This window comes from Alligator sinensis, unplaced genomic scaffold (genome assembly GCF_000455745.1).
Source record: "Alligator sinensis unplaced genomic scaffold, ASM45574v1 scaffold872_2, whole genome shotgun sequence".
Taxonomy (NCBI): Eukaryota; Metazoa; Chordata; order Crocodylia; family Alligatoridae; genus Alligator; species Alligator sinensis.
Genome location: NW_005842132.1, coordinates 549,146 through 574,705, shown reverse-complemented (window position 1 = coordinate 574,705; position 25,560 = coordinate 549,146). Strand labels below are relative to the sequence as shown.

Sequence of the window (25,560 nt, the reverse complement as noted above, 5' to 3'; positions counted from 1 at the left end):
AATCCCTGTTCCATCTTCAGTTCTCTAGACTAAATGAACCCAGTTCCCTCAGCCTCTCCTCACAAATCATGTGCCCCAGCCCCCAGACCACTTTTGTTGCCCTCTGCTGGACTCTCCCTAGTTTTTGCCACATTTCTTCTGTAGTGGGGGGCCCAAAACTGCATAGTTTGAGGTGATGGTCACTAGTTGCCAGAGATCCTTACCTCACTCTCTTTCAACATCACCTCCCCTAAATGAATTGCTGTTCAATGAGCAGAAATATCATATGCTTATATGACATGAAGGGGACCTTACTCACTGCAATGCAGCTTTGCCTCTAAGGATAGTTTTTGATGCTTCCCCATATGGACTAGGCGGTATTAATTGCACATGTGGTGGGAGGTCTCACTGAAAGGACTAAGGCATTGGATTTGAGGTCTCATCTCAGCAGGATCAAACTATACTCAAACTGAGAGAGAAATGCAGTGTCTAGTCTCAAGAGTTAAGAAATGGCACTAGTAGCTGCATGGGGAAATGGGAGGTAGCATATAATCTCCACATTTCATAGCAGTTAAGAACAGGTTAATAAAGAAATAGCCAGTCAGCAATAGCTGGCAGAATAAGATGCCACGAAGCAGAAGGGTACACAGCCAGAAAGGACAGGAGCTGCCTAGAAAGCCGACGCATATCCCCCATATCAGTAGATGAAGCCTCCAAACCACCCCTCTCTCCAGACAGATAAGTCTAGCGTCTCCATTAAAGCTCTGTGGGAAAAGGTTGTTCCACTTTACAGAGGGTTCAACTATTCTAAAAGTCAAGGAACATGGGTGGGATTCCCCATTGCTCTCAATGGGAACTGCTGAACACTGAGCTGTTTTAAAAATATGACCAGAAGAGTATAAAAGGGAGGTTAATTAACTGCTTCATTCCCAATTGACAGCTGATGGGTGCTAAAGGGGCTGAGACCCACAATGAACTGTGTTCAATCTTCACTCAACAAACTCCAAAGGAGGCAAGAGACAATTTGACTGACAGCACTTTATTTGTAAGAACAGAAACGGAGTGCCCTCATTATTGAGCACATGCCAAAGGGATGGTAGGGCGCATGAAGGGGGCATCTAAGGTGCATGAAGGGGGCTATGATCTAGCGATTCCATCACAGTGTCCAGGAGAAAGCAGGCAGTAGCTAGGCAAGTGAATGATGTCGTCCGGTTCAGCTGATCACCAGGTTTGTCTAGTTCGAGAGGGCAAAGCCCACTCTGTTGTTGGCCATGTCAAAAACAGAGTAGTATTGTCTCAGGAAAACATCACCCAGGATCCAGAGCGGATGCCCACTCTCGGAAGCCACGTAAGTCTCCTCCACAGCGACAGAGCAATAGCCATGGTCCTGTAAGAGGGAAAAAGAAATAAAGAGCACTTCAGGGCTGTGGTGTGAACAGGAATCAAAGGTGCAACGTGGACGCTCGATAGAATCAGCGAGAGCATTGAGAGGAGATCAGGCCCCATGAATTCCCATGCTAGAAATGTAAAGACACCAGCACTTGCAGTGCTGTCAGAAGTGACTGCTAAACAGAGCTGCCATGTCACAGGGAGTCTCTGCATGTGCACAGAAACTCCCGTGCTTTGTGGGCCACCCGGGCAGGTGACATTGTCTCAGTAAGATAAAAGCTGGTTGTGCTCGTAAGCCATACGTACGTTGAAGACGTAGATGGAGGGCGGCAGCGGGAACTTGACCCCATTGATGACGAAGGTGAGCGTGGGCATGTTCTGGATGCTGCTGCAGTCAACCACATACTGTGGGAGAAAGGAGCAAGATGTGGTTTAGATACCAGCAACCTAGAGGACAGGCCGCTCTCATGCCAACACAAAGAGGCCGCAACAAGGCACCAACCCTTGCCATCCAGTGGAGGGTGGGCACCACTCTGCAGTGATCTGCTCCTAGATGAGCAGCAGCTATGTCAGCCTCGCCTGTGCTCCCCTGCCTCGCCTGTGGGAAGCAGCAAGACTCTCCAGGCCTTCTACACCTCCCATGCATATTTGATAGTGGGCCAGCCCCTCTCTGCTGATTTACCCCAATCTAATGACTGGCACCACTGTCCCACTTAGGACTGATACCAGGAAAAAGGAAATCACTGCCTATTTCCCTGAATTTAAGCTAGGAAAGACTGCGTTCCCCAAATGAAGTGAGTCCTTTAGGTCTCCACACTGAGCTCTTCTGGAAACCAAGGTCTGACCACACCAAGCCCAGCAGGATCATCTTTGTATGACCCGGATTCTTTTCCCCAGATATTGCAAAAATCCCACACACAGCCCCAGCAGCTGCGCATGGCACTAACTGGACATACATTGCCATAGCTCTCCTGAGCTCCCACAGCATTCAGGAAGTCCCCCAGGTACTGGTAAGGGACGGTGAGCAGAAATGTCCCCGTGTCCACAATGGCATGGCAGCCCTGGCTGCACCAGCTGGTGTTATTCTTTCCAATGGAGAATCTAAAGGAGGCAAACACAAGAGACTTCAATGCTCATATCTAACAGCAAAGAGAGCCACTCGGATGCAGGCCAAGCTAAGAGCAGAAGCCTTATGATACCTGGACCTCTGGTGTTCAGGGACCTCTAATAAAACACAGCCTGTCATTGGCCCTGGGTCAGCAGAGTCCATAAGCAGAGGCTTAACTCTCAGCACTTACTGAAACCCATCTCTATGCAGCAAAATACTAACTTAAATAAGTGCTCAAGTGCATGCACCTAACTTAAATAAGTGCTCAAGTGCCCATAAGTACCAACCACTCCAGTCTGATCTAGAAGAGGGCTTTGCCTTATCCATCACTTGTTCAGTCTCCTGCACAGAAAGGCTGATCGGGCCCAGGGCACCCGACTGCAAGAACCGCAGCTGGAGAGGTTCTCTACGAGGCATGCAAGCTCAGGCCCAGCATGTTGATACGTGAATGGTGCAAACAAAGCTTACTCATCAAGAGCGATCTTCCAGTAGACCTCCTCAATGACAGGGGCCCACGTGATCTGCCCAGTGAACAGCTGAGAGTCAATTCCTCCTAAGATGACTTCCCCTCCATACTGGTAGGTTGGGTTGCTGGAAACACAGATCATTTCAGAGATCAGGTATAGTTAGCAATTAAATCCCTGTGAGAATGGCGTTGGTAAAAAATAGACAGACAGACAGACAGAGTGAGCAAGGGACATATCTGAGAATAGTAAGATGTAAAGAGCCGTACAAGAAGGGGGAGAGATCTTACCGGGAGAAATAGAAACTGAAGATGGGTTCAGACAGCTGGCCCTGCTGCACCATGTTCTGCATTAGCGTGTTGAAGCCCGGTATCGCTACACCTGGATAAGCCATTCCCAAAACCCCATCATAATTGGAATAGTAGAAGGGATCAGTGGGCTCATCCACACTCAGGCCAAACTCCTGATTTCTGACCGTGATATTCTGGACCTGTTGGGGGAAAAGGTCATAGGATCATAAGAAAGCAGGGCCAGAAGGGCCCTCATGAGCCATCTCATCCATCTCCCTGCCCAAGGCAGGATCATTCCTGACTAGTACTACACCATCCCAAGTCCAGTGTCTGTCTAACCTGCTCTTGAAAATGTTGATTTTAGCTGGAATTTTACACAAAATTATGAACATGGAATCAAATAGTTATATAAAGCACATTATGAAAGCTCAGGTGCGGTCTGATGCTTCTTTAAGGAAATGATCATGCTTGATTTGGACTGGGAGTAAGTTAAGAGATTGTCTCTATCAGAGAAAATTCATTACATTCATATTAATTAAACACGGAAGAAAAAAAAGACATAATCACAGAATTTGTGCCTGGGAATTATGGGAATAGCTAGCATTACTCTGAATGGGTCATGCCCTGGTTAACTCAGAGGATGTCTAAGTAAATTACACTAATAGAACTTAAATCAGTTTTAAACCCATTTACCATATAAAAACAGATCAAAAGTCCTGAATACACACTTTATTTCAGTGTAAGAATGAGTTTATCTCAATTTATCTTACCAACATAAGCCATTCTTATTTACCTGATCAATTTAAAAGTTTAACAAAATAGGCCATTCATAAATCAGCAGCGTGTCTACATAGTGGTTTGTGTCAATTTAACGAAGCAGGTTTACTTATCACTCACTTGAGGAAGTTTCCCTGGATACCATTACTTACTATGTCCTGTAATAGCCAAGGCTGAAACAGCAATATAAAGTTAAAAAAACACCGGGCTTAATTCATCACAGATGCAACAACACTGACGTCAACAGATTAAAACCTTGGCTGCATGCCTCTCCTAAAAGGAATCTCAACAAAACGTCTGTAAACACCACCCCTTCCTTCTGGAGTGATGCATCACAAATTTATTTCCAAGCTGCAGGCAGTTGCAGGGTCGTCGAGACTTTACTGACAACTTCCTGAAGTTCTTCATCTGAGCGTGGCCGAACAATTGCAGAGCACAAACGCTGATGGGAGAACAGAGCCATACCTACTTGACTTACCATCACTGTATCGTACCCCAGCAGAACATACAAGTCACCGACGCCGTAGCACAGGGTGTAAGACTCTCCAATGCTGGAATAGGTGGATGACGCATTAGGGTTGAACTTTGCGTGATTGGCTAGATGAAAAAGAAAATCACAACCCCAGGGTCACTTCCATGTGGGCTGCAGTATGCTTGGAGGTACTTCCACGTCACTTCCATGTGGGCTGCAGTATGCTTGGGGGTGCTTCCCCCTGCCTAGTCACTAATTCTCCATATGCTCACACTTGTTAAACAGTTGATTCACCAGAGATTTAAAGAACAGGTCTAAGAGTTAGTGCGGGACTTATCTTTATATGGCACACACTGATGATAAGGCCACATAACCACAAATGTTAGCTTTGAAGGCATATCTATCTATCAGTCTTTCACACCTATCGCCACAGCATGTAAGTAGGTATTACAGGGTAGCTTTATATGAGACAAAAGGGCTATATGGCGATTAATGCAAGCTGAAGATCTGCAAAGGAATTGTCCATTTGTACAATTTGTCATCTTGCAGGATGACTGATTTAGTTTTCGAGCACACACTGTGGTGTTGTACACTGCAGTGGCACTGATGACAGCTGTAGAGATTTTGGACAGCTTCATTAGGATACTATAGTACCTTTCTGATGAGAAAAAAAGTGACCAGGACCGTATTCATATGAATAGGGACAAGCAGATACAGGAGAAAGACTCTCCCCCAAGAAAAGTTTGAGAGGGGCTGGGTTTGGTTTGGTAGCTCGGGTTTTCCCCAGCTGAATCAGAACTTGGCTCTTTCTCAGGAACAATCCCCACCCTTAGACATGGCCCCACTCAGGTCTTAACAGCAGAGAAGTACTCACTACAGGCCTTGTCCTGGCAGTAGGTAGATGGCACCCACAGGTTAGAGGAGCCGGTGTCGAAGACAACCAAAAAGGTCTGGGGGGGAGTCCCAATGCTAATCTCTCCGAAGTAGAAGGACTGCAGAAGAGAAGAGACAGGTGCAGAGATGGATTTGGATGTGCTGTTAATCAATTGTACATCCTATTTTCTAGCTCCTGCTGTATAAGGATGGCAAAAAGTCACCAAGTAGTTACTTCACAAGGGCAAAGTAAGGAGTATGCCATTATTTCATCGGGTCTCTCGAACATCTGAAGAATGAAGAGGAGCAGCTATTTGCTTATCTGCTCCAATCAAGTCATCAGGAGAGCCAGGGCCAGAGTCCTGATTTCTCAATTACGTTATAAGTGTAACCTTAACACCCGTTCTGGGAGTAAACACGTATTGACCCGCAGTCCCGTGTTCGTCGGGTAATGCTAGCAACCTCGAGGACCCGTTCGATTCCAATATGACAGTTGGTCTGTCCCATTTCAGAACGGATATCGGTATACATTTGCAAGGTTTGAGAAGAGGGATCACAGCATTCAATTGACTAGGCACTAGGACCGTAAGGAGAGAGGAAGGCATGGGCACTGTAACACGAAGACGACATACAAGTACGTAGCTGAGAAGAAAAACAATACTCACGTTCAGGTAGTTGGTCATTGGCTCATGAGCAACGTTGAGTTCATTCAAGTGGTACTTCCTGCCTGGATCATATTTATGGTGCTTCAGAAAATCCTCCAGCACTCCCTTCTCCTTCATTGCCTGTCCCATGGACTTGCCTTTCCTCAAAGGGACTCTGCAGAGGAGGAAGAGAAGAGCTCCGGACATCAGCCGGGAAACTGAACATCCTTCAAGCGGGTCTCATGTTCCTCTCTGCACCCTGCTGCAGCGTGTTCCCTGCTATCAAGACCCTCTTGCTGCTCAGCGTGTTTCCACCCAAAACAAAGATGCAAGTGCAATGGCATAAATGCCTAGAGTTATTAGAGCCCTTAAAAAACCCGAAGGATATGGCTAAGCTGAATGCAGGAGTGCTGCCCTGTCTGGCTAACACCTGGTAGGAACTGGTATACGCTGCACTGCACCAGGATACTCACCTCACCAGCCCCTCGGAGAGCTGGAGGCAAACCAGAGCCAGGATGAGCCACTTCATGGTGCTCGGCTTCTCCAACAACAATCGGCTGGTGTTCACTGCGGCAAAGCTGGGCAGAAGATTCCCATCTGGAGTTCCTTACTTTTATACCCAGAGAATGCCACTCACCCGATGGTTATCTGCTGACGCCCAGTTTCTCATATCACCACGTTCAACCAACGGCAACATTTTTAAAATACTTCTTTATAAATGTAAGAATTTTGTCCCCTTTGTCAGGTGCTGAGATTATAAAGCCATTAGAGCCTTTAGATAGTGCGATCGTACAGTTAAGATCTCATAAGAAGGAGATTACTGCTCGTAACAAAGAGAATTGTTATCGTAATTGCCAGTGCACGGGAGTGTTATCTGTGCCCTTCCGTTCTTTCCAAAAGCAAAGGAATACAATGCTCATTGTGATTAATGGAAATTTATAATACTCTGATGCCTTTCTGAACCTAACTGGTAGCCAACCTTCCTCATCTAGTGGGCTGGTACAGTTTCAAGGAGAAAACAAAGGCAAGAGACAATTTCTTCATTATAAAGAATGTCAGAAGTCTTGTTTCTCTGAACAGAGCAGGTGTCAAACAGCCGGAGACAATTTCTTCCCTCACAATTCCCAGCCCCCTTGCAACCAGCACTTAACCCAAGAAACCTCCTCTCTCCAGGCTTTGTTTCAGGACTGTGCTCCCTATGCCAGTTCTGATGTCTCCTTGGCTTCTTGTTCTTTTCCAAGTGTGTATTATGTACTTCTTTCTTCCCCCTCCAGCATATAGCTGCTTCTTTCTTCCCCCTCCAGCATATAGCTGCACCATTGCCATCCAATCTGCTCCTTCCTCTCATTAAAGAAGAATGGACCTTTGGTTCCACAGCTAACTCCTCCTCTGGCTTTTCCTATGACTTTCTTTTGAACAACAGCTCAAGAAGGGAATAGAGGATGTCAGACTATTCAGTAGGCAGAAGACAGCATGGGATCCACAGAGAAATCCTAACTCTCTGTCGTCCCTCCTCCAACCGCCAGGGAAGGATAGGCCATTCCAAATATCCCATCAAAATTCACATAGTAGAAAGGGCTGGTGGGCTCATCCTCACTCAGACCAAACTCCTGGTTTGTGACCACAATATTCTGGATCTGGAGGGGAAGGAAACATTTGCTCTGACCTGGAATTGTACACAAAGCATCAATGAAACCTAAAGACTGTGACATCGTTACAGATGAGTGATGTTCCAACGTACAGGTAAAGCCTATCCCAAGGTTAAGTACTGCTCTAACACCTCTACAGGCAGTTTAATGCAGTCAGTGGCAGGAGTCTTGAGCACAGGCTGTCTCAGAGGAGAAAACCCAGAACATCATCTTGATTGAAAACAAAATAATAAAAAACTATTATAATCATGGAATTCATGAGTAGGAATGGCGAGAATGATTAGTACTGGCTTTTCCACACCAGAATCCAGGCCCAGGCCAACTTAAGCCTCAACTCCATTGGAGAGTTGTGTTGTTTAACGTAAATACTTTTTCAAGTGATTTAGTTAAACTGGTGCAACCCCCTGGAGAGATTCTCTTCTTAGTATGGCATAGCTATACTTCTGCTGAACTTCACCAGATACGCCATCTGGTACCACTCAACATCAGATATCCGAATGAGATCTCCTAACCTGAAATATAGGCATTTACACAGAATTTTTGCTAACTTGCTGACAGCACAGTCATTCTTATATCACTGCAAATATCTCATGCACACAATCCCTTTTTTACGGCCCACAGTAACAATGGCTCCAACACAAAACTCAAACACAGAGAATTTATTCAGGACTCGTGTCAAAGGAGTCAAGTTGGGTGGATTCGACTCAAAGTTCCCTCAGATACATGTCTCCAAGCCCCATCTAGTAAAATTAGAGGAATCTGTCAAAAATTGAGAAAAAAAAGTTGCACGCTAGACAAGTTACTAACAATAACCCCTTGTGGTCCAACCCCAGTATGCTCAGATGAGTCCAAAGACACAGCACAACGGACAATGCAAGATCACGTGGCAATTTCACTCACCGTCACCGTGTCATAACCCAGCACCACAGTCAAGTCACTGCTCCCATAAGAGAGTGAAGGTCTGTCCATTGTTGGAAAAGGTGGATGACTGGCTGAAGAAGAAAGATGAAGACACCATGGTCACTCTCTTGTGCTGTGATTTGTGTCAGGCACTTACTTCTCCAAAACGGACCTCCCGTGGCTTGAAAGAACAACTACAAGACATAACCCTGGAGTTTCTTCATGGCAGACCTGAGAACTAATGTCAACCCAGATCATCTAGAAAACCATTTTGTCACACCCATCTTCTCTACCTATGACATGCCTGTTTCTCCTATCACTATACTGAGCATTTTAGGCCACGTGCCCAGAGGATCTAAACCAGTGCAGTAGTACAACAGTCAAAAGAGCTGTGTCAATTCCCACAGCTGGCAGCAGTTATTGAGATGTGGACAACAATATTATAATACTGTAGAATACCAATAAGGAAAAAAACAAGAGAATCTTTGTTCCAGGAAAGAGCACCAGAAGAGGGAAAGCAGATACAAGAGAATGGCACCCATGAAGAGTGCGAGGGGGTAGGGTTTCTTATGTGTTAATCACAGGTTGACTACCTAACTGAGCAAGAACATACCTAGGACATGCATCTACTGAATACATAGCAGCTGAGCCCTACTCACAACAGGCCTGACTTGGCAGTAGGTAGATGGCACCCACAGGTTGGAGGAACCGCTGTCAAAGAGAACCAGGAACTTTTGGAATGGAGTGCCAATGCTGATCTCTCCAAAGTAAGAAGATGCAGAAGACAGGAGGTGGATACCAATGCGCTATTAACCAACGAAAATAACAGTTCCCCCTTCTCAACACTGTCCACTTGGAGACGGTCGTTTTAGGGTCATTAAGAAATTCGGGTTTACAAGGAATGAAGTCACTGCCATATTACTGTTTTTGGTTGCAACATGGGGTGTCCGAAGAAGGGATAGGAAAAGCAAATTTATTCAGGTCACTATAAATTCAACTGCAAAACCAGGAGCAGAACAGTGGATCTTGAATCCTAAAAGACTTTCGTTGGAGTAACACGTTACCTCTCCAGAAAGCATAAAGCCTTTTGTGAATTATAAAGGGGGACAGGAGTAGAACCACAGATAATACTGTAAAATTCAGGGGTGAGCTTGCTTGCTTAGTATGTTCCTTTAGATTCTTCAAAGGCAGTTTGCCTTCAAAGCACAGTTATCCAAACTCTTCCAAAACAGAGATTTCCAAGGGCTGTGAAAAGGAATCACTACTGCCTATTGACTTGTGGCCATACTGAGAGGAAGAAAGGGGTCCTAGAGAGACAAACGAGGAAGAAATAGAAAGAGAGAAGCAGTTTTAATACTCACATCCAGGTAGTTGGTCATTGGTTCATAAGCGACATTGTATTCATTGACATGGTACTTGCTGCCTGAATCGTATTTATGGTGCTTCGGAAAATCTTCCAAGACTCCCTTCTCCTTCATCACCTCTTTCATGGATCTGCCTCTCTTCAGAGGGACTCTACACAGGAAGCATATCTGCACCCTGCTGTGATCCTGTTCTTTGATCTCAATGTGCTTCTTACTGCTCAGCTGGGTTTTCCCCCAAAGCAAAGCAGCATTCATTTTTCTGTACATGCATTTCCAAAACTCCTACTCAGTGGGATATTTTAAGGACCGTAAGGACATAGCCGAGCTGAATGCAGGAGTGTTACTCTGTTCGTCACTGCACCAGGATACTCACCTCACCAGCCCCTCCAAGAGCCGGAGGCAAACCAGGGCCAGGATGAGCCACTTCACGGTGCTTGGTTTCTCCACCACCAGATGCCTGTCCAGAACACGTGGGTCACTGCAGCAAGACTGTGATCTGCACTCCCTACTTTTACACCCAGGGAACAGCCTCCAGCTCCATTACCTTCTAACACCACATTTCCATATCACTGCGCACACTCAGTGTCAACATTTTCCATATATTTATAATTTTCCATATGCTTATTATTCCATTAATTTTGTATGTGTGTGTGTGTCTAGAAAGAGAGAGATCTATATAGATCTCTCTCTGTCTCCCTCTCATGGATACAAATACACACACACACACAACTTTACAGGAACAGGAAGCTTTTCCCCTTTGTTTGGGGCCAAGATTATAAAGCCATTAGTACGCTTGATAACAAAATCATACTATTAAAGATCTGATAAATAGGACATTTCTGCTCACAGCAAAGAAAGCTGTTATCAAACCATCAGTATGCCAAGGTATTATCTACTTTCCTCGGACTGGTGAATTCTTTCCAAGAACAAATGAATAACTTGTTTTTTATAACCAGTGGACATGTTTGGCACTCTAAACACTTTCTGACCTGAAGTGTTAGCCCAACGTCATCCTGTGGGCTGTTAATAGTTTGAAGGAGAACTTTCTGCTCGGGTTTCTTTGTTGCAATGTATTACTGCAAGGGTAGCAACAGGCTGTTTCTCTGAACACAGCAGAAATCAAATAGCCGGGGACGTTTTCTTTGCTCAGAGTTCCCAGCCACTTTCTTGCCAGCCCTTAGCCCCAAAAGCTCTCTCTGTCCCTCTTGTTCTTGATTTTTTTTTTTCTCAGGGCCACACGCCCTGTATTTATTCTGCCTGTTTCTGGCTGATTGAGCACACAAACTCACATCCATCCTCTCTGAATTTATCGGACAGCTACAGTAGAAATACACTTTAGGTAGCAGGGCTAGTTCCTAGTCCATGGGACTTATCTTGGAAGATATCTATTCAATAGAGTAAAAAGTAATAGAGCTCTAGTTATCCTAAATGAAAGGAAGTTGTTAGCCCCACCAGCTTCAATGTGGGGTAACCAAAAAGCATTTTAATGATGAGACTGAGCTACATAGCATGCTACTGACTGAGTTCTGTTGTCATTTCTCCCCATATAAATGTGGAGTAATTAGTCTGGAATTAGCCAGGAAATTATTTCCCTCTCTTCAAATAATTGCTGTGTATATATAGATAATTTGCATCAATATTGCTTAAACAGTCATTGAGCAACTGAAAGCATAAAAAGAAGGTTGTTTTAAAGGCAATTTTGGTTCATTTTTTGAATTTTTCGGAGAAATTGGATTTTTGGGGGAGGAAATATCCCTTTTTCACACTTAAACATTTGCCAGTAAAAACAGTGAAACAATACATTTTCTATCAGTTATTTCCTATCTATTGCCATAACCCTAGAAGCATGCTAGACCAGCAGCATATGCATGAAGGAATGCCTCACAAATTGGATCTCATTAGTAAATGCAATTATTTCATAGATTTCATAGACATTAAGGGCTAGAGGGACCCAGAGAGATCATCAGCCACCTGCATAAAGATTTCTAACTCAACTATCTCCATTAGGTCATTACAAAACATTAAAACTTTGGAGGGGACAATGACACAGCAATTGGCAACAAATGTGGATCTTTATCCAGGAATACAGGACTACAGGGGCCAAGGGAAAGCAAAACAAAATCTTTTACCTGCAAGGCTGGGAAAGCGAGGAAAACAAGGATCAGACAGAACTGACATTTTTTGCCTGATCCGGCCCCTGAAAGCACTCTATAGCCATGAACAAACACAAGTGCATGGTTGCAGAGCACTTTAAAAGGGCCTGATCCTATGAGAACATTGCATGAGGGTTCAGATGAAGATGCTTTCAAACAAAGCATCCTCAGTAACTTCTGTCTGTGTGCGCCAGAAGCAAGGCTGAGTTAATACAGCTCAGGCCCACTCCTAGTGCTGTCTTCAAAATGGGGGGCAGGGAGGGAGTGGAGGGAGTTTGGTTTGGGTTTTTTTCAGCTAGCTCTGGAGGGTGGGGTGGGTGGATTGGACTCCCCCCACCCCAAGGTGGAGGGGCTCCAATCCACCCACCCCACCGTTCAGCACCGACTGGGCAATCTCCAGAACGAGGTCCCCCCACTCTCTTCCCTCCCACCCATTCTGCAAACATTGCCAAGATCTGGGAAGGGAGAGGGGCATTGCTAGGACAGAGCAGCTGCAGGCTCACATCCACTCTAAACAGCAGCTCGATCTCCCAACCTCCAGGACCCACCAGTGAACGTCTATTGGGTTTGGAGGATTGCTGTAACTCATGGCACTTTTTGCAAAGTGCCATGAGTTACAATGAGGAGCTGCTCTTCTGTCTGTGCCTATAGCACTTCCCGCAAAGTGCCATGAGTTACAGCAGGGAGCTGCACTTCTGTCTAATGTCTGCTTGGAGAAAATGGATAGCTCCTTTGTTAAGGACTTAGGCACCTGCATGGAGTATCAGGAATGAGAAAAAGTAGCACATTTTCTGAGTATCCAAACCTTTATCCTTTTGCACAATTGAACTTCTGCCGTTAAACCAGCAAACAAAATATTCATTGAGATCATGGGGCACTACACAATTTGAGTATTTGCAGATGGAATCAAAAAGAAAATGAAACTGTTATTGAATAGGGGGCTGAAGGGAACTGACAAAAGATTATTTGGGAGAAAGTTGAAACGATGCATTAATGGACATCAGTGTAGCAGGTGCAACATAAAACGACCCCCAAACCAGTTACTGACTTAGGGAGATTTGACCCTAACATGTGCACTTAGACTTGCTGTTTTAATGGAAACTGCTACTGAAAAGGCCAGAGAGCTGCAAAAGCATCAGGGGAATTGTGTGTCAAGCCAAAAACACATTGTGGAGACTAACCAACTTTGTGGTGTTGTTGTGGGAAACTCTTACAATAGAAAAGGTGTTTGGTTCCAGAACAGACCCTATAGGAACTGACATAGGGGTAAGTATACAGAGCAGTGCAAAACACACAGTCACTGCATATTAGAGTAATATGGAAGATTTCAGATAATTAATACGTAGATGACAACAGTATCTGACTGTATCATTTAGGAACCAATAACTGAAGTGTTATGTGTGCTCCATTACAAGTGGAAGGAATCAGATTTAAAATAGAGCTGGGTACTGGGGCTGCTGTGTCTGCAGTTTCATAGCAGGATGACATGGGATGCCTTAGGTGAAGTTGCAGACCTCCTCGGTGCTTCTAAAAGCATCTAGAGGGGAAAGCATTAGCAGAGGGACAATTATAAGATCACAGACTATAGGCCAGAAGGACCCCAGGAGGTCATCACGTCTGTGGCCTGCCTCAAGGCATTTTAACTCTAACCAAACCATTCCTGAGAGAGAGACATCTACCCTGCTTCAAAAACCTTCCAGTAATGGAGGTTCAGCAGCTCCTTTAATCTAGTCCAGTGTTTAGCTGTCCTCACAATGAGCGCTCTTTTCTGATGTCAATCCTAAATCTCCGGTATTACAGTTTTAAACCAATAATGTATAGCTCAAAACGTGTTATAACCACTTCTTTTTTAAGCAAGGGGCTATTTGTTTGGTGTGGCTGAGAGCTTCAGAAAGACTGGCAGAGCATTAAAAATGATTCATTCCAACTTTAGGCTTTTTTGTGCCGACTTTGTGTGCAAATCCTTAGCCCTTGGGGTCTGGACTTCCTTCATACAGACAGAATGATGTGAAGAACAATAAATTGGAAACCTCACATTTGTAGAGGGAGCGCCAGTAATCTTTGTATAGTGCTTACAGTTGGTGCCTCTGAAATGCAGCTTCTTCTGGGGTGGACGATGGCAGCAAACTGGAACAGACTATGCTGCACAACTGTTAGGATATCTGAGACGGAGACGGTGTGGTCCAATGGATTAGGCACTGGGCTAGGATTCAGGGGACCCAAGCCCTATTGTATCCTCTGCCCATAACCTTGGACAAATCACCGCACCTCTATTTCCCTCCTCAATTTCTGTGGAGTAGAGACTGTCCACTTTGTGTCTGTACAGCACCTAGCATGGTAAAGCCTCAAATTCAGCAAAACCATTAGTTGCTAATGCAATGTAATGTTTAACAAAAACAGAGTGATCAGAGCAATTCCCTAATCTATTGAGAGTGCCATGGAATATGAGTTTTAGGCCTCATCCTGTGGACCCACACACGGTAAAATGCATCTCTGGCAGGAACGGTTACTTTGCAATTTACAGGATTTTCTATTTTATAGCATAAAGGTACCAGTATGGCACTTGTCCGGGCAGTATTTGAGCCCCAGTGAATACTGCAGAAAGCGACAATATGCTGTAGGCAAAGAATGAACCGTGCTTCACGCTGTAATCTCTCAGGGGCCTGGAAAGGTCGTGCTATTTTGCAGAAGATTTCAATTTATTGAAATGTGGTTTCCACTAAGCACACAAGAGGGATTCTCCCTGTTCTCAGCAGGAGCTTCTGAATGCTGAGCTCCTTAGAAAGTCTGCCTGGAAATATATAAAGCGCTTAGCTTGCTGCTTTAGAATAATGATGAACTAACAGTCTATGAATGATAATCAGGGCCAGGACTGACAACTAACCAGCTGTGCTGTCTCTTTACTCACAAAGAAGGTAGAAGAGAATTTGATTCACTGCAGTTTATTTGCAACAGCAGATTTGAAAAGCACCCATTACAATACCCAGCCAGGAGGGATGCTCAGGCTGCGTATCTCAGGTACAGTAAGAAGGATAGGATGTGTTCATGCAGCACAGTAAGTAGGAGAGGATCCACTGATACACATTGAATAGGATTCTATCAGCACCCAGGAGAAAATTGCATTTAGCCAGGGAAGGAGCTGCATCCATCCAACTTGGGAGATGCCTGGTTTCTCTAGGCTGATGGGGCAAAGCCAACTTTATTGTTATCCATATCAAAGGCAGAATAATATTCCTTGAGGAAAACATCACCCAGGATCCAGAGCGGTTGCCCATTAGGGGAAGGCAGGTAAGTGGGCTCAATCTCAACACTGCAATTGCCGTTTTCCTGTAAGGGAGATACCAGTGAAGAAATCTTTAGTGCTGGTGTGTGAATACCTTGCTGGCTGCTATCAAGGCTACACACAAAATACCCCTTAGAATCAGTGGCCCTTGAATGGGGCCTGATCAGGCCCCTATTTTAGAAATCTAACTTTTGGGATGCTGAGAGAAATGGAGTCAGTCAGAGCTGCCATGTCACAGGGAAGTCTCTGCCCTTGCACGGAAACCCCAGCCCCTGATGAAATCCTAACAGCATCATTGCGTTGCTGAGATACAACTTGGGTACGCTGTTCAAACAATACGTACGTAGGAGATGTAGGCAGAAGGCGGCAGCGGGAACTGGGCTCCACCGATGGTGAAGGTGATGGTGGGCAAGCTCTGAACGCTGCTGCAGTCAACCACGTACTGTGAGAGGAACGGACAAGAGGGATCACAGCTGCAGAAACCTGGAGGACAGACTTTGCCCCCACCAGCACAGGCGAGCAACCATTGCAAGGCCTTGACCCATCCCCTATAACAAAGGTGGGCACCACTTTGCAATGCTCTGCCCTCAGGTGGGCAGCAGCACACTCCCCTGCCTCACATGGGCAGTAGCCCTGTTGCACTCCCCAGGCAGGCTCCAGATCTCACACTGGGCCAACTCTTCTCCCAGAGTAAATTTCCATGCCTTTGCTAGCACTACACTGAGTTACACCAGCTGGCAAAACCTGGCCCATTAAATTCAGCAGAGTTACTTTGGATCTGCATTGGTGTAAGAGACTTCATGATCCCCCCCCCCCAAAAAAAAAAAAAAAGATATAAAGCCAGGGAAACGATCTCTTCCTGTATAGTATCCCAGCATTAAGCTTCTAGCCATGAATCTCCTCCGGGAATCACTGTGTGATCCCACTTAGCCCAGTGTTATCAGCCTTTTATGACTTATGTTGCTTGTATCAGGTCCTGCAAACTCCCTCCCAGCCATCCTCAATAGCTCAGCAAGGCACCAGCTGCACCTACACTGTCGGGGCCCTCCTGGGCACCCACGGCATCCAAGAAGTCTCCCATGAACTGCTGCGGGACAGCGAGTTGGAGGGTCCCGGTGTCCACAATGGCCTGGCAGCCTTCACTGCACCAGCCAGTAGCACTCTGCCCAATAGCAAACCTGAGGAGCAAGCACAAGAGACCCCCCTCTGCAAAAACCGGCAGCAAGGAGAGCTGCCCTGGGTGCTGGCTGAGCCAAGAACGCAAGGCTCCTGGTAGTCACCTGCAGATCAAAGCCCCGTGAGCTACACAGACAGGAACTGTTGCTCAGCAGAGCACATAAGCACGGGCTTAGCTCCCGGAGCACAGCAAAGCCCATCTCTGTTCAGTACAGAATCATAGGAAATTAGGGCTGGAAAGGACCTCAGGAGGTCATCTAGTCCAGGCATGAATCTTTAAGCATGGTCAGTTAAGGGATTGGGTGCTTCAAATTAAGTCCATGCTTAGGCCTCATTTTACTAATGCTCTTATGACGGGAGCTTTTAAACCAAAACCCTGGGTCCAACCCCTTTTGAGCCAAAGTTTGCCCCTGGATCAAGTCCAGAGCTCGTGTAGGCAGCAGTCACTTCATTCTTAGGACATAGCACAGCCTAACCATTCCTTGGTTTGGTCTCTCCCCAGAGAGCTTGAGCTGGCACAGGGCAGTTGACTGCAGAGGAAGAGTCTCCCTATACACAACAGGGCGGAAAAGACTTGTGCCGGGCGGGCATTTGCCTAATGAAAGGTGCCACCAAGACTTACTCATCAATGCCAATCTGCCAGTAGTACTCCTGGGTCACGGGCGTCCATGTAATCTGCCCAGTGAAGAGCTGAGTGTCAATGCCTCCAAGGATGAGTTCCCCACCATAACTATAGGTTGGTTGGCTGGCAACACACAGGGGGAAGAACATCAAAAAGAGACCAGTTACTGAGCAGGTATATTGCTGGAAAGCAAAGGGTGAAAAATGTGTCTAGATGATAAAGAGATACAGCTGGAGAATGAGACCTTACCGTGAGAAATAGAAACTGAAGATGGGCTCAGTCAGCTGGCCCTGCTGCAGCATGTTCTCCATAACTGTGAGTCCACTTCCTTCAGCCAGGGACGGATAGGCCATGCCAAGAATCCCATCAAAATTAGAGTAGTAGAAGGGCTCGGTGGGCTCATTTGTGCTCAGACCAAGCTCCTGCTTTGTGACCACAATGTCCTGGACCTGGAGGAGAAGGAAACATTTGCTCTGACCTAAAATTTGGCATAAGGAAATCAAAAGGCTGTGGCAGTGTGAAGGAGAAGCAGTGCTCATGTGTAGATAAAGGGTGATCTAGTGCTTGCATAAGCAATTCATAGAATCATATTATCATAGAAAATGAGGGTGGAAGGGACCTCAGGAGTTCATCTAGTCCAACCCCCTGCTCCAAGCAGGACCAGTCCCAACTAGATCATCCCAAGCCAAGGCTTTGTCGAGCCAGGTCTTAAACACCTCCAAGGATGGAGATCCCACCACCTCTCTGGGTAACCTGTTCCAGTGTTTTACTGCCCTCCTAGTGAGGAAATTCTTCCTGACATCAAACCTAAATTCCCCTTGCTGCCACTTGAGCCCATTGCTCCCTGTTCTGTCCTCTGCCACCACTGAGGACAGTCCAGCGCCATCCTCTTTCAAACCACCCTCCAGGGAGTTGAAGGCTGCTATCAAATCCCTCCTCAGTCTTCTCTTTTCCAGACTAAATAAGCCCAGTTCCCTCATTTTCTCCTCAGAAGTCATGTGTCCCAGACCCCTAAACACTTGTGTTGTCCTCTGCTGGACTCTCTCCAACTTGTCCACATCCCTTCTGCAGTGGGGGGACCAAAACTGCACACAGGACTCCAGATGTGGTCTCCCCAGTGCCGAATAGAGGGGAAGAATCACTGCCCTCAGTCTGCCGGCAACACGCCTACAATGCACCCCAGTCTGCTCTTAGCCTTCTTCACATCAAGGGCATGCTGTAAGCCGATATTCAGCTTATCGTCCACAGTTGAACATAGTTGGTTCAGTGATGGAAGTATGTTGAAATCAGGACATCTCAATTAGGAAGAAAAAGATCAAGGCCTTCATGTTGATGAACACCACAAAGTGAGATATACTACCAAGCAAGGCGTGAGTAGGAATGGTAAGACTAACTAATAATTTGACAGATTGCCCTAGGCTCTGGTGAGCCTTGGTTTTGTGTACATGAAATGATTGTGCTTTTTTAACAAAGTATTGATTTAGTTAAACCAGGGTAAACCTCATTATGAGCACTTATATTTCAGTTTGGAGTGGCTATCTTTCTGTTTAGCTTAACCCGATTAACCAGATCAACCTATACTGTTCAAAATAAAACCTTCTAAGCCAAAATAAAAATGTCCATAGACAGGGGTTTGCACTGGTTTAACTAAATCAGATTCGCTTCACACCATCATTTCCCTGTGCAAGTTTTTCACGTACAAAATCACTTTTTATGCCCTGCAGTGACAACAGCTTAATCAGAAATGAAACACTCACAGATAAAGCGCCAAGTGGTAAAAAACAGGGATGAACTGAACACCAGATACATGTCTCTAAGCCCTACGCTAGAGGGATGCGTCACAAATCCCACCTGCAAACTTCAGGAAGATGCAGGCTAGACAAGAAGTTACTAACAGGGGTCCAACCCCACTATACTCAGATGAGTCCAAAGAGACAGCACAAATGACAATGCAGGATCACATGGTGGCAACTTCACTTACTGACACTGTGTCATAACCCATCATCACAGTCAAGTCACCGCTCCCATAATCGAAAGTGTAAGTCTGTCCATTGCTGGAAAAGGTGGATGACTGGCTCGGGTCAAACCTTGCATGATTGGCTGAAGAAGAAAGATGAAGACACTGTGGTCACACTCTTGTGCTGTGATTTGAGCCAAGCCTCCCTTTATGAACCTTGCCAACAATTCCCCTAAAGCTGACCTCCTGGCTTGAAAGAAGAGGTAGGAGATGTCATGCAGGAGCATTGCACGACAGGGCAGAGCACTGACACCAATGCAGATCACCCAAAACACCATATTTGCACACCCACCTTCTCCATCTATGATATGCCTGTTGCTCCCATCACCACAGCAAGCACTTTGGACCAGATCATCAGAGGGTCTAAGCTAGTATCTGCACAGTAGTCCAAAGAGCTGTGACAAGTCACACCAGCTGAATCCTTGGAGCATAGTTTTACCATTCAGAATGTGGGGTCTCTACAACGACATGTCTTTAAGTATATAGGGTGACCATCTGGGACAATTTGAAATGTCAAGTATATATGGGACCATATGGGGGACGGCCCCGCCACACCCCTGCCTTTCAAGTCAGTGGGGCCGCTGCAGGCAGAAGCAGGGGTGGGACAGCATGCTGCAGCTGGTATTACTATTCAGACAGTTAAAGGAGTTTGTGACCTATTGTTCTTTGCTTCAACAGGTGCTAACAAGCCTCTCCTCTTTTTAATGTTAATTCCACTGACTTACTTTAGGGTAAATTTGCTGTCTTCTAAGCCTTCCTATTTCACAGCTCATACTGCTCTGCCTCCCCACCCAGGATGCTTGCTTTAATTGTCACCAGTCAGCCAGGACTGGCCTCCAAAGTCCAGGACTGTCCTGGCCAAACTGGGACATAGGCTCATCCTAAGCAGACATGGCAGTGTGGTACACTACAGTGACTCTAGTCACAGGTCTAGAAATGTTAACTCCAGCGCTGGAGAATTCGCTCCGCCTAATCCGAGCGTTACTGTGCATCTGAAGAGCAATGTGACCAGGTCACACATCTACTAAACCCTCAGCAATTGAGCAATACTCACAACAGGCCTCTGTCTGGCAGTAGGTAGATGGCACCCACAGGTTGGAAGAACCGCTGTCGAAGAGAACCAGGAAGGTCTGGGGTGGAGTCCCGACGCTGATCTCTCCAAAGTAGTAGGCCTGCAGGAGAGAGTCAGTGCGTGCAAAGGTCGATTCCAATGTGCTGTTAACCACTTGTCAATAATAATGTCCATATAACAATTTCCAATATCAGCACCACCTCTTTGGAGATGCAATTGAGCCTCACAAACCAGGAAGGAACCTGCGTCCCATTGCACTTGTTTCATGCAGGGCATCTGACACTCAAACAGTGCTAGGATCCCCCCTTTCAGGCTGCATTTGATAAGAACGCCTGTGAAAACAAAACTTTCAGCTACTTCAGAATTAAAAAAACCAACCAGCCATTAGTCAAGGCCACCACAAGTAAGCTAGGGAGCAAGAACCAATAGCTGCATTTTGGCAAGTGCTAGCAGTAATTTAATGCAACAGTTATAGTAACTTTTGATAAAAATAATTGAATCTTATGCAGTCGGCTAGAATGCTGTTGAAATACCAGAGTGTTTTTGTTAACTGAATGGGGCAAGATGGACGTGCATGTCATGTTTAGCTGAGATAAATGTGTGTAAGAAGAGAGAAGGGGAAGTTTAGAATGATTCTGGGACACGTCAGAGTCGACAGACCAAAGGATCCATGAATGTCTGACCTCCTAGTACAGGGGTGGACAATTATTTCGGGTGGAAGGCCACTTACGGAGTTTTGGCAAGCAATCGAGGGCTGCATGACAGGCAGCCCAGGGCAGATAAATATTAATTTTCTAAAATTTTTAGGGGCCCCGCGGGCTGGATAGAATGGCCTGGCGGGCCGCATTTTGCCCACCCCTGTCCTAGTAGGTGGTGCAATGCTGTACGTCACTTACTGTGTTCCACAGCCTGAGGATTTATTGCTTGACTCTTACACTTATATTTCTGGTTTCCAATAAATGGTTGGCCTCTGAACAGATGGGAGGTCGTAACAGGAAAAACAGGTCACCCAACAATTCAGTGGTGGAGCCGAAAACAGACCACTGAGTCTTAGAGCTCTTCAAGGTTTTCCTTGGAGGAGGAACATGAAGCCACCCAGAGAACATAAAGACTTTGGTGAATAAGTTGGGGGGCGGGGGGATAAAAATCAGTAAAACCTCCAATCTGCTTTATCAAAAAGAAATAAAACTAGAAGTTTAACTTGTTTGCCTGGTACGTTCCTTTCGATTCTTCCAAAGCAACCTGCCTTCATAGCACCGCTTGCCAACTACTCCAAGGAGGTACAGATTTCCAAGAATGGTGAAAAAGGATCGCTACTTCTTCCTTTTGACTTGTGACCATCAAGAAAAAGGAAGAAAGGAGTCATGGGACTTCTCTTACAAGTCAATAGATTGGTGTGGTAGGTGGTAGACAGGGAGGTGGACAGACAGCGAGAAGTCGGTTTTAATACTCACGTCCAAGTAATTGGTGATTGGTTCATGAGCAACATTGTATTCATTGAAGTGATACTTCCTGCCTAGATCAACTTTGTGGTGCTTCAAAAAATGCTCCAACGTCCCCTTCTCCTTCATGATCTCTCGTGCCGACTTGCCTTTTCTCAGAGGGATTCTGCATGGGATGAAGGGAAGAGCTCCAGAAATCAACTGGAAACCACATCGTTTGATATGTCAGGCCACCTCTTGTCAGGGGCCTTTTACTGCTCGGGGTGTTCCACCCACAGCACTGAAGCACGTGCCCATGTTTCGAAAACTCCTGGTGTTAGTAGGATTTTTAAGGCCCCTAAGGACATGGCAGAGCTGAATGCAGTAGCGCTACTGTGGGTATCACCTGGCTAAGTACCTCTACGCATTGATCATGCCACATGTGCACTGGGATACTCACCTCACCAGCCCCTCCGAGAGCTGGAGGCAAACCAGGGCCAGGACGAGCCACTTCATGGTGCTCGGCTTCTCCACTAACCAGCTCCTGTACAGAACGTGTTGGTCACCACTGCAAGGCTGGGCTAAAGTCTCTAATCTGGACTCCCTAATTTTATACCCAGGAACTGCCACTCCCTTTACCCGTTATCTGCCGACACCCTGTTTCACTTATCACCATGCTCAGCCAACGTCAATATTTTCCTTATACCTTATGCCCTGAGGAGCGCCAGGAGTTCTTTCTTCTCCTTTGTTGCAAACTGAGGTTATTGAACAATTAGCACCTTTGATAGTAAAATCCCATTACTAAGATCTGACAAGAAGCAAATTTGTGCTCAGAACAAAGGGAGCTGTTATCAAAATGTCAGTACACTGACGTGTTATCTGTTACCTCCTAAATTGGCTAGGTCTTTTCCAAGCAAAGGAACAGTTGCTCTTATAATGCATGGAAATTAAATGATACCATTATCCTTCTTTAAACCCAAGCTGTTAACCAGACTTTTGTCATCTAGCGGGGTCATTTCAGTTCAAGGAGAAACAAATGTGATGAAGTGTTTCTGCGATGCAACCGTGTTCATTTACAAGGAATCAAAAAAGCAGAAGAGATATTTTTCTGCTCACGGTTCCCAGCACCACTGTATCAAGACAACCAGAAAGGCTCTTTAGCTACAAACAGGCATCCCATTTGTCCTGGAATAAGCAATTCTATCCCATGAAAGAGTGCAATCATTCACACATCTATATCCATTGTCCTGGGATACATTTGTAGAAGGTTCAGGGTGTTGCAATTAAAATGGGATACTGAGTGCTTTAAGAGGATGGACACGACACTTCCATCGATATTAAGCAGAAAGGCTTTATTAATTAGAGAATGAGCTTAATAGGAAAATGACAGGTACTCTATTGCAATAAACAAATAAAGCAAGCTATAATCAAGCCCAGTGTATCGCTAGCACCTCAGATCATGAGCTGTGGGGCACCGTCTAGGTCATTGTTACAGAGGGCAGATCCCAAAGTATTCGTTAGCCAACCTGGACCGGTGAGGAACATGGTTACAGGGAGAGGCAATCACTTTGAAAGGGGAACCTATTCATAATTGATCTCGGGTTGTTAGACACGGGATGTATTCAATACTAGAAGCCGGAGGTGAGATTAACTGTATTGTTGTATTTCGGGTGGTCCCAACCACGAGCTTGCATTCTTGTGCAAAAGGCACTGTTATTATGATTTAGCCACTTGAATTTTGCACGTAGGTCTGGACAAGCTCTGTGTCCAGCACAGGGGATCAGAAGTACTAACATTTAATCTCACAACATCACAAAGTGAGTCAGAACGGTTATCCCGGGATTGCATTATGGAATCAATAGCAGAAAAGTGGCAGTGCCTTTAGCCACTCACTAAACCCCGATTAGATGGGTGATGTCCGTACGCACCAATCCTAGGATATTTCTGTTCCAGGATAAACAAAGGTGCAGCTTGTCCAGACAAATGCAACATCTGTTCCTAGCCTTCTTGGATCTGTCTCACAGTCATAGGCCCAATACTTGTTGTGACATGCTGGCTTTCAAGTCCATTTCTGTACCTATTTTGTGGTGTTTCTTGCTGCTTCCTCTGCACACATGCAGAGTCCCATTCCAGTTCATCCCCTTCTCTCAACTTACCATACTATAATGGAATACATCATAGACTGCACAGCTCACTCCTACCCCAGCCTTGCACTTGGCTTCATTTTCAGCTGAGTTACCATTATACTTTCTGGAGAAAAATGCCATTTATATTGAAAAGCCACCAAAATAAAAGTTGCTGCAAGATGTTTTCTACTCGCTCTTCTCTGGGCCAAGTCAGAAACGGTCCTCCTCATTCAAAAGTCAGGGGCTGGAGCTGATGATCTCGTGAGGTCCCTTCCAGCCCCTAACATCTATGAATCTATGAAAGGTCTTTGCTTTAGTAGGAAGAAAACCATCTTCTTAGCTCATCATAACTCAAGTTGGGTAAACGGTCGAGACAATGCTGTCATACATTTAATGGGCATGAACAGGTTGAGGTAAACCTTAGGATCCCCCCATAGTCTTTACCTCAACCTGCACACACGACAACTACAAACTGCCTCGTCTTCGTAGGACTTTACCTTGTGAGCAACTGAATGCAAGGTATGAGCACACCGTCTCTTCCTGTGTCAGCGCACAGAAACAGCCAGAACTGGGTTAACTAAGATGACCTTTAACACAACGGCGATTGTATGTAGACAAGAACAAGTCATCGCACCAGGTGGCTGGGTTGATCCCTCAGCCCGTTATTCCAGCAAGGCTATTAAATAAGCTGAACCCTGCCTACACCAAATGACAAGCCATGTTTCATATCTTGTTAACCTAACTCTTCAAGGATGGTCTAAAGTAGATATTCTAATAGTATCCCTTGGACTGGTTTGGGAGGTCTCTTCTGGATGTCCCCGTCTTCTCTTGTAGTGGCCACCAGAACATCACCAATTCAGTAATGTCCATTTGGAATTGGGCGTAGTCTATCTGGATGTAGGTAGCAAACAGTTATTTCAAATGCAATTGTGTCCTTGCAGCTTAAGTACATTTGATGCCGTGTAGTAAGCAAAGACACAACATGACAGGGCAAGCAAATGTTGGAATAGTGTGACTGCAGTATAACCTACGAAAAAAGTGAAAATAAAACCGTTGCCTGAGACACTGGGCCTGTGAGAAAGAGAGATGAAAATGCCTGGTGTCTTGGAGAAAAGGGATTTATTTGGGCAGAGGACTGGGACAGCTGTGTTGGGAGACTGAACAGTATATAACAGCGAAGGTACAGAACCAGAAAAACCAGGCTGCAAGGGACCTGAGGAGGTTCATCTAGCCCAGCCCCCTCTCTCAAGGCAGGATCATCTTCATCTAAAATATCTCAGCCTCTGACCTGAGGATATTTGCCCGTTCTCACCAGCCTTTGTGAAATGCACCTGCATTTCAGCCATGGCCTGAGGAGTTAATGGGGCCTATCAGGGATAGCATCTACCCAGCTGGAAAACTGAAACTCTTCCCTATCACTTCAAACCCACCACACTACAAGTACTTTACTGGGTAGGTGAGCTAAAAGGAGGACAAATTAGCCCACGTGAAGCTCCTGGCTGCTGCAGCTGGACTGCTTTTGGTGCACACACTAGCTTGTTTAAAGAGAGGTCAAGGTATCTCTATGTGATTCCATGGTCTGCAGTGCAGGCACACCCTATCTGAAGGCCCTTCTTGCCCTTTGCTAAGGTCAAAGAGAGGTCCAAGGACACTTCCCTGCACTGAAAATCTGAAGCCAAATGGTAGCCTTACACCCGAAGCCTCCAGGGATCCATCAGAAATTCAGCGACGTTAGACCATCTCGGCCAAAATTTCTGATTTTCCCAGCTAGCAAATTCCGA

At 45.7% G+C, this 25,560-nt stretch overlaps 2 protein-coding genes and 1 pseudogene across 2 annotated transcripts; all 3 read right to left on the bottom strand.

Annotated features, from left to right (window-relative positions):
- Positions 1–1,096: 1,096 nt before the first annotated feature.
- On the bottom strand, positions 1,097–6,525 carry LOC102368950 (gastricsin-like). Its single transcript, XM_006025057.2, has 9 exons — positions 6,470–6,525; positions 6,018–6,171; positions 5,354–5,471; positions 4,486–4,604; positions 3,231–3,430; positions 2,945–3,067; positions 2,325–2,469; positions 1,675–1,773; positions 1,097–1,366 (listed from the first exon to the last, which is right to left on the bottom strand). The coding sequence occupies exons 1-9, from the start codon at positions 6,523–6,525 to the stop codon at positions 1,214–1,216; spliced, it is 1,167 nt and encodes a 388-aa protein (XP_006025119.1). The 3' UTR covers positions 1,097–1,213.
- A 964-nt stretch (positions 6,526–7,489) lies between these two features.
- LOC102380170 lies at positions 7,490–10,921 on the bottom strand (annotated as a pseudogene).
- Positions 10,922–15,197: 4,276 nt separating this feature from the next.
- On the bottom strand, positions 15,198–22,216 carry LOC102368697 (gastricsin-like). The gene is made up of 9 exons (XM_025205871.1): positions 22,114–22,216; positions 21,687–21,840; positions 20,215–20,332; positions 19,125–19,243; positions 17,393–17,592; positions 17,144–17,266; positions 16,379–16,523; positions 15,689–15,787; positions 15,198–15,389 (listed from the first exon to the last, which is right to left on the bottom strand). Exons 1-9 carry the CDS (start codon positions 22,167–22,169, stop codon positions 15,237–15,239), a joined length of 1,167 nt encoding a protein of 388 aa, XP_025061656.1. The 5' UTR covers positions 22,170–22,216; the 3' UTR covers positions 15,198–15,236.
- Between the last annotated feature and the right edge of the window lie 3,344 nt (positions 22,217–25,560).

Coding starts and splice junctions, on each gene's coding strand:
- LOC102368950 (XM_006025057.2), bottom strand. CDS start 6,525: ATGAAGTGGCTCATCCTGGCTCTGGTTTGCCTCCAGCTCTCCGAGGGG. Junction 6,172..6,469: donor CTCTCCGAGGGGCTGGTGAG/GTGAGTATCCTG, acceptor CCTCCTCTGCAG/AGTCCCTTTGAGGAAAGGCA. Junction 5,472..6,017: donor CAATGACCAACTACCTGAAC/GTGAGTATTGTT, acceptor TCTCTTCTGCAG/TCCTTCTACTTCGGAGAGAT.
- LOC102368697 (XM_025205871.1), bottom strand. CDS start 22,169: ATGAAGTGGCTCGTCCTGGCCCTGGTTTGCCTCCAGCTCTCGGAGGGG. Junction 21,841..22,113: donor CTCTCGGAGGGGCTGGTGAG/GTGAGTATCCCA, acceptor CATCCCATGCAG/AATCCCTCTGAGAAAAGGCA. Junction 17,593..19,124: donor TGGGTTATGACACAGTGTCA/GTAAGTGAAGTT, acceptor CTTCTCCTCCAG/GTCCAGGACATTGTGGTCAC.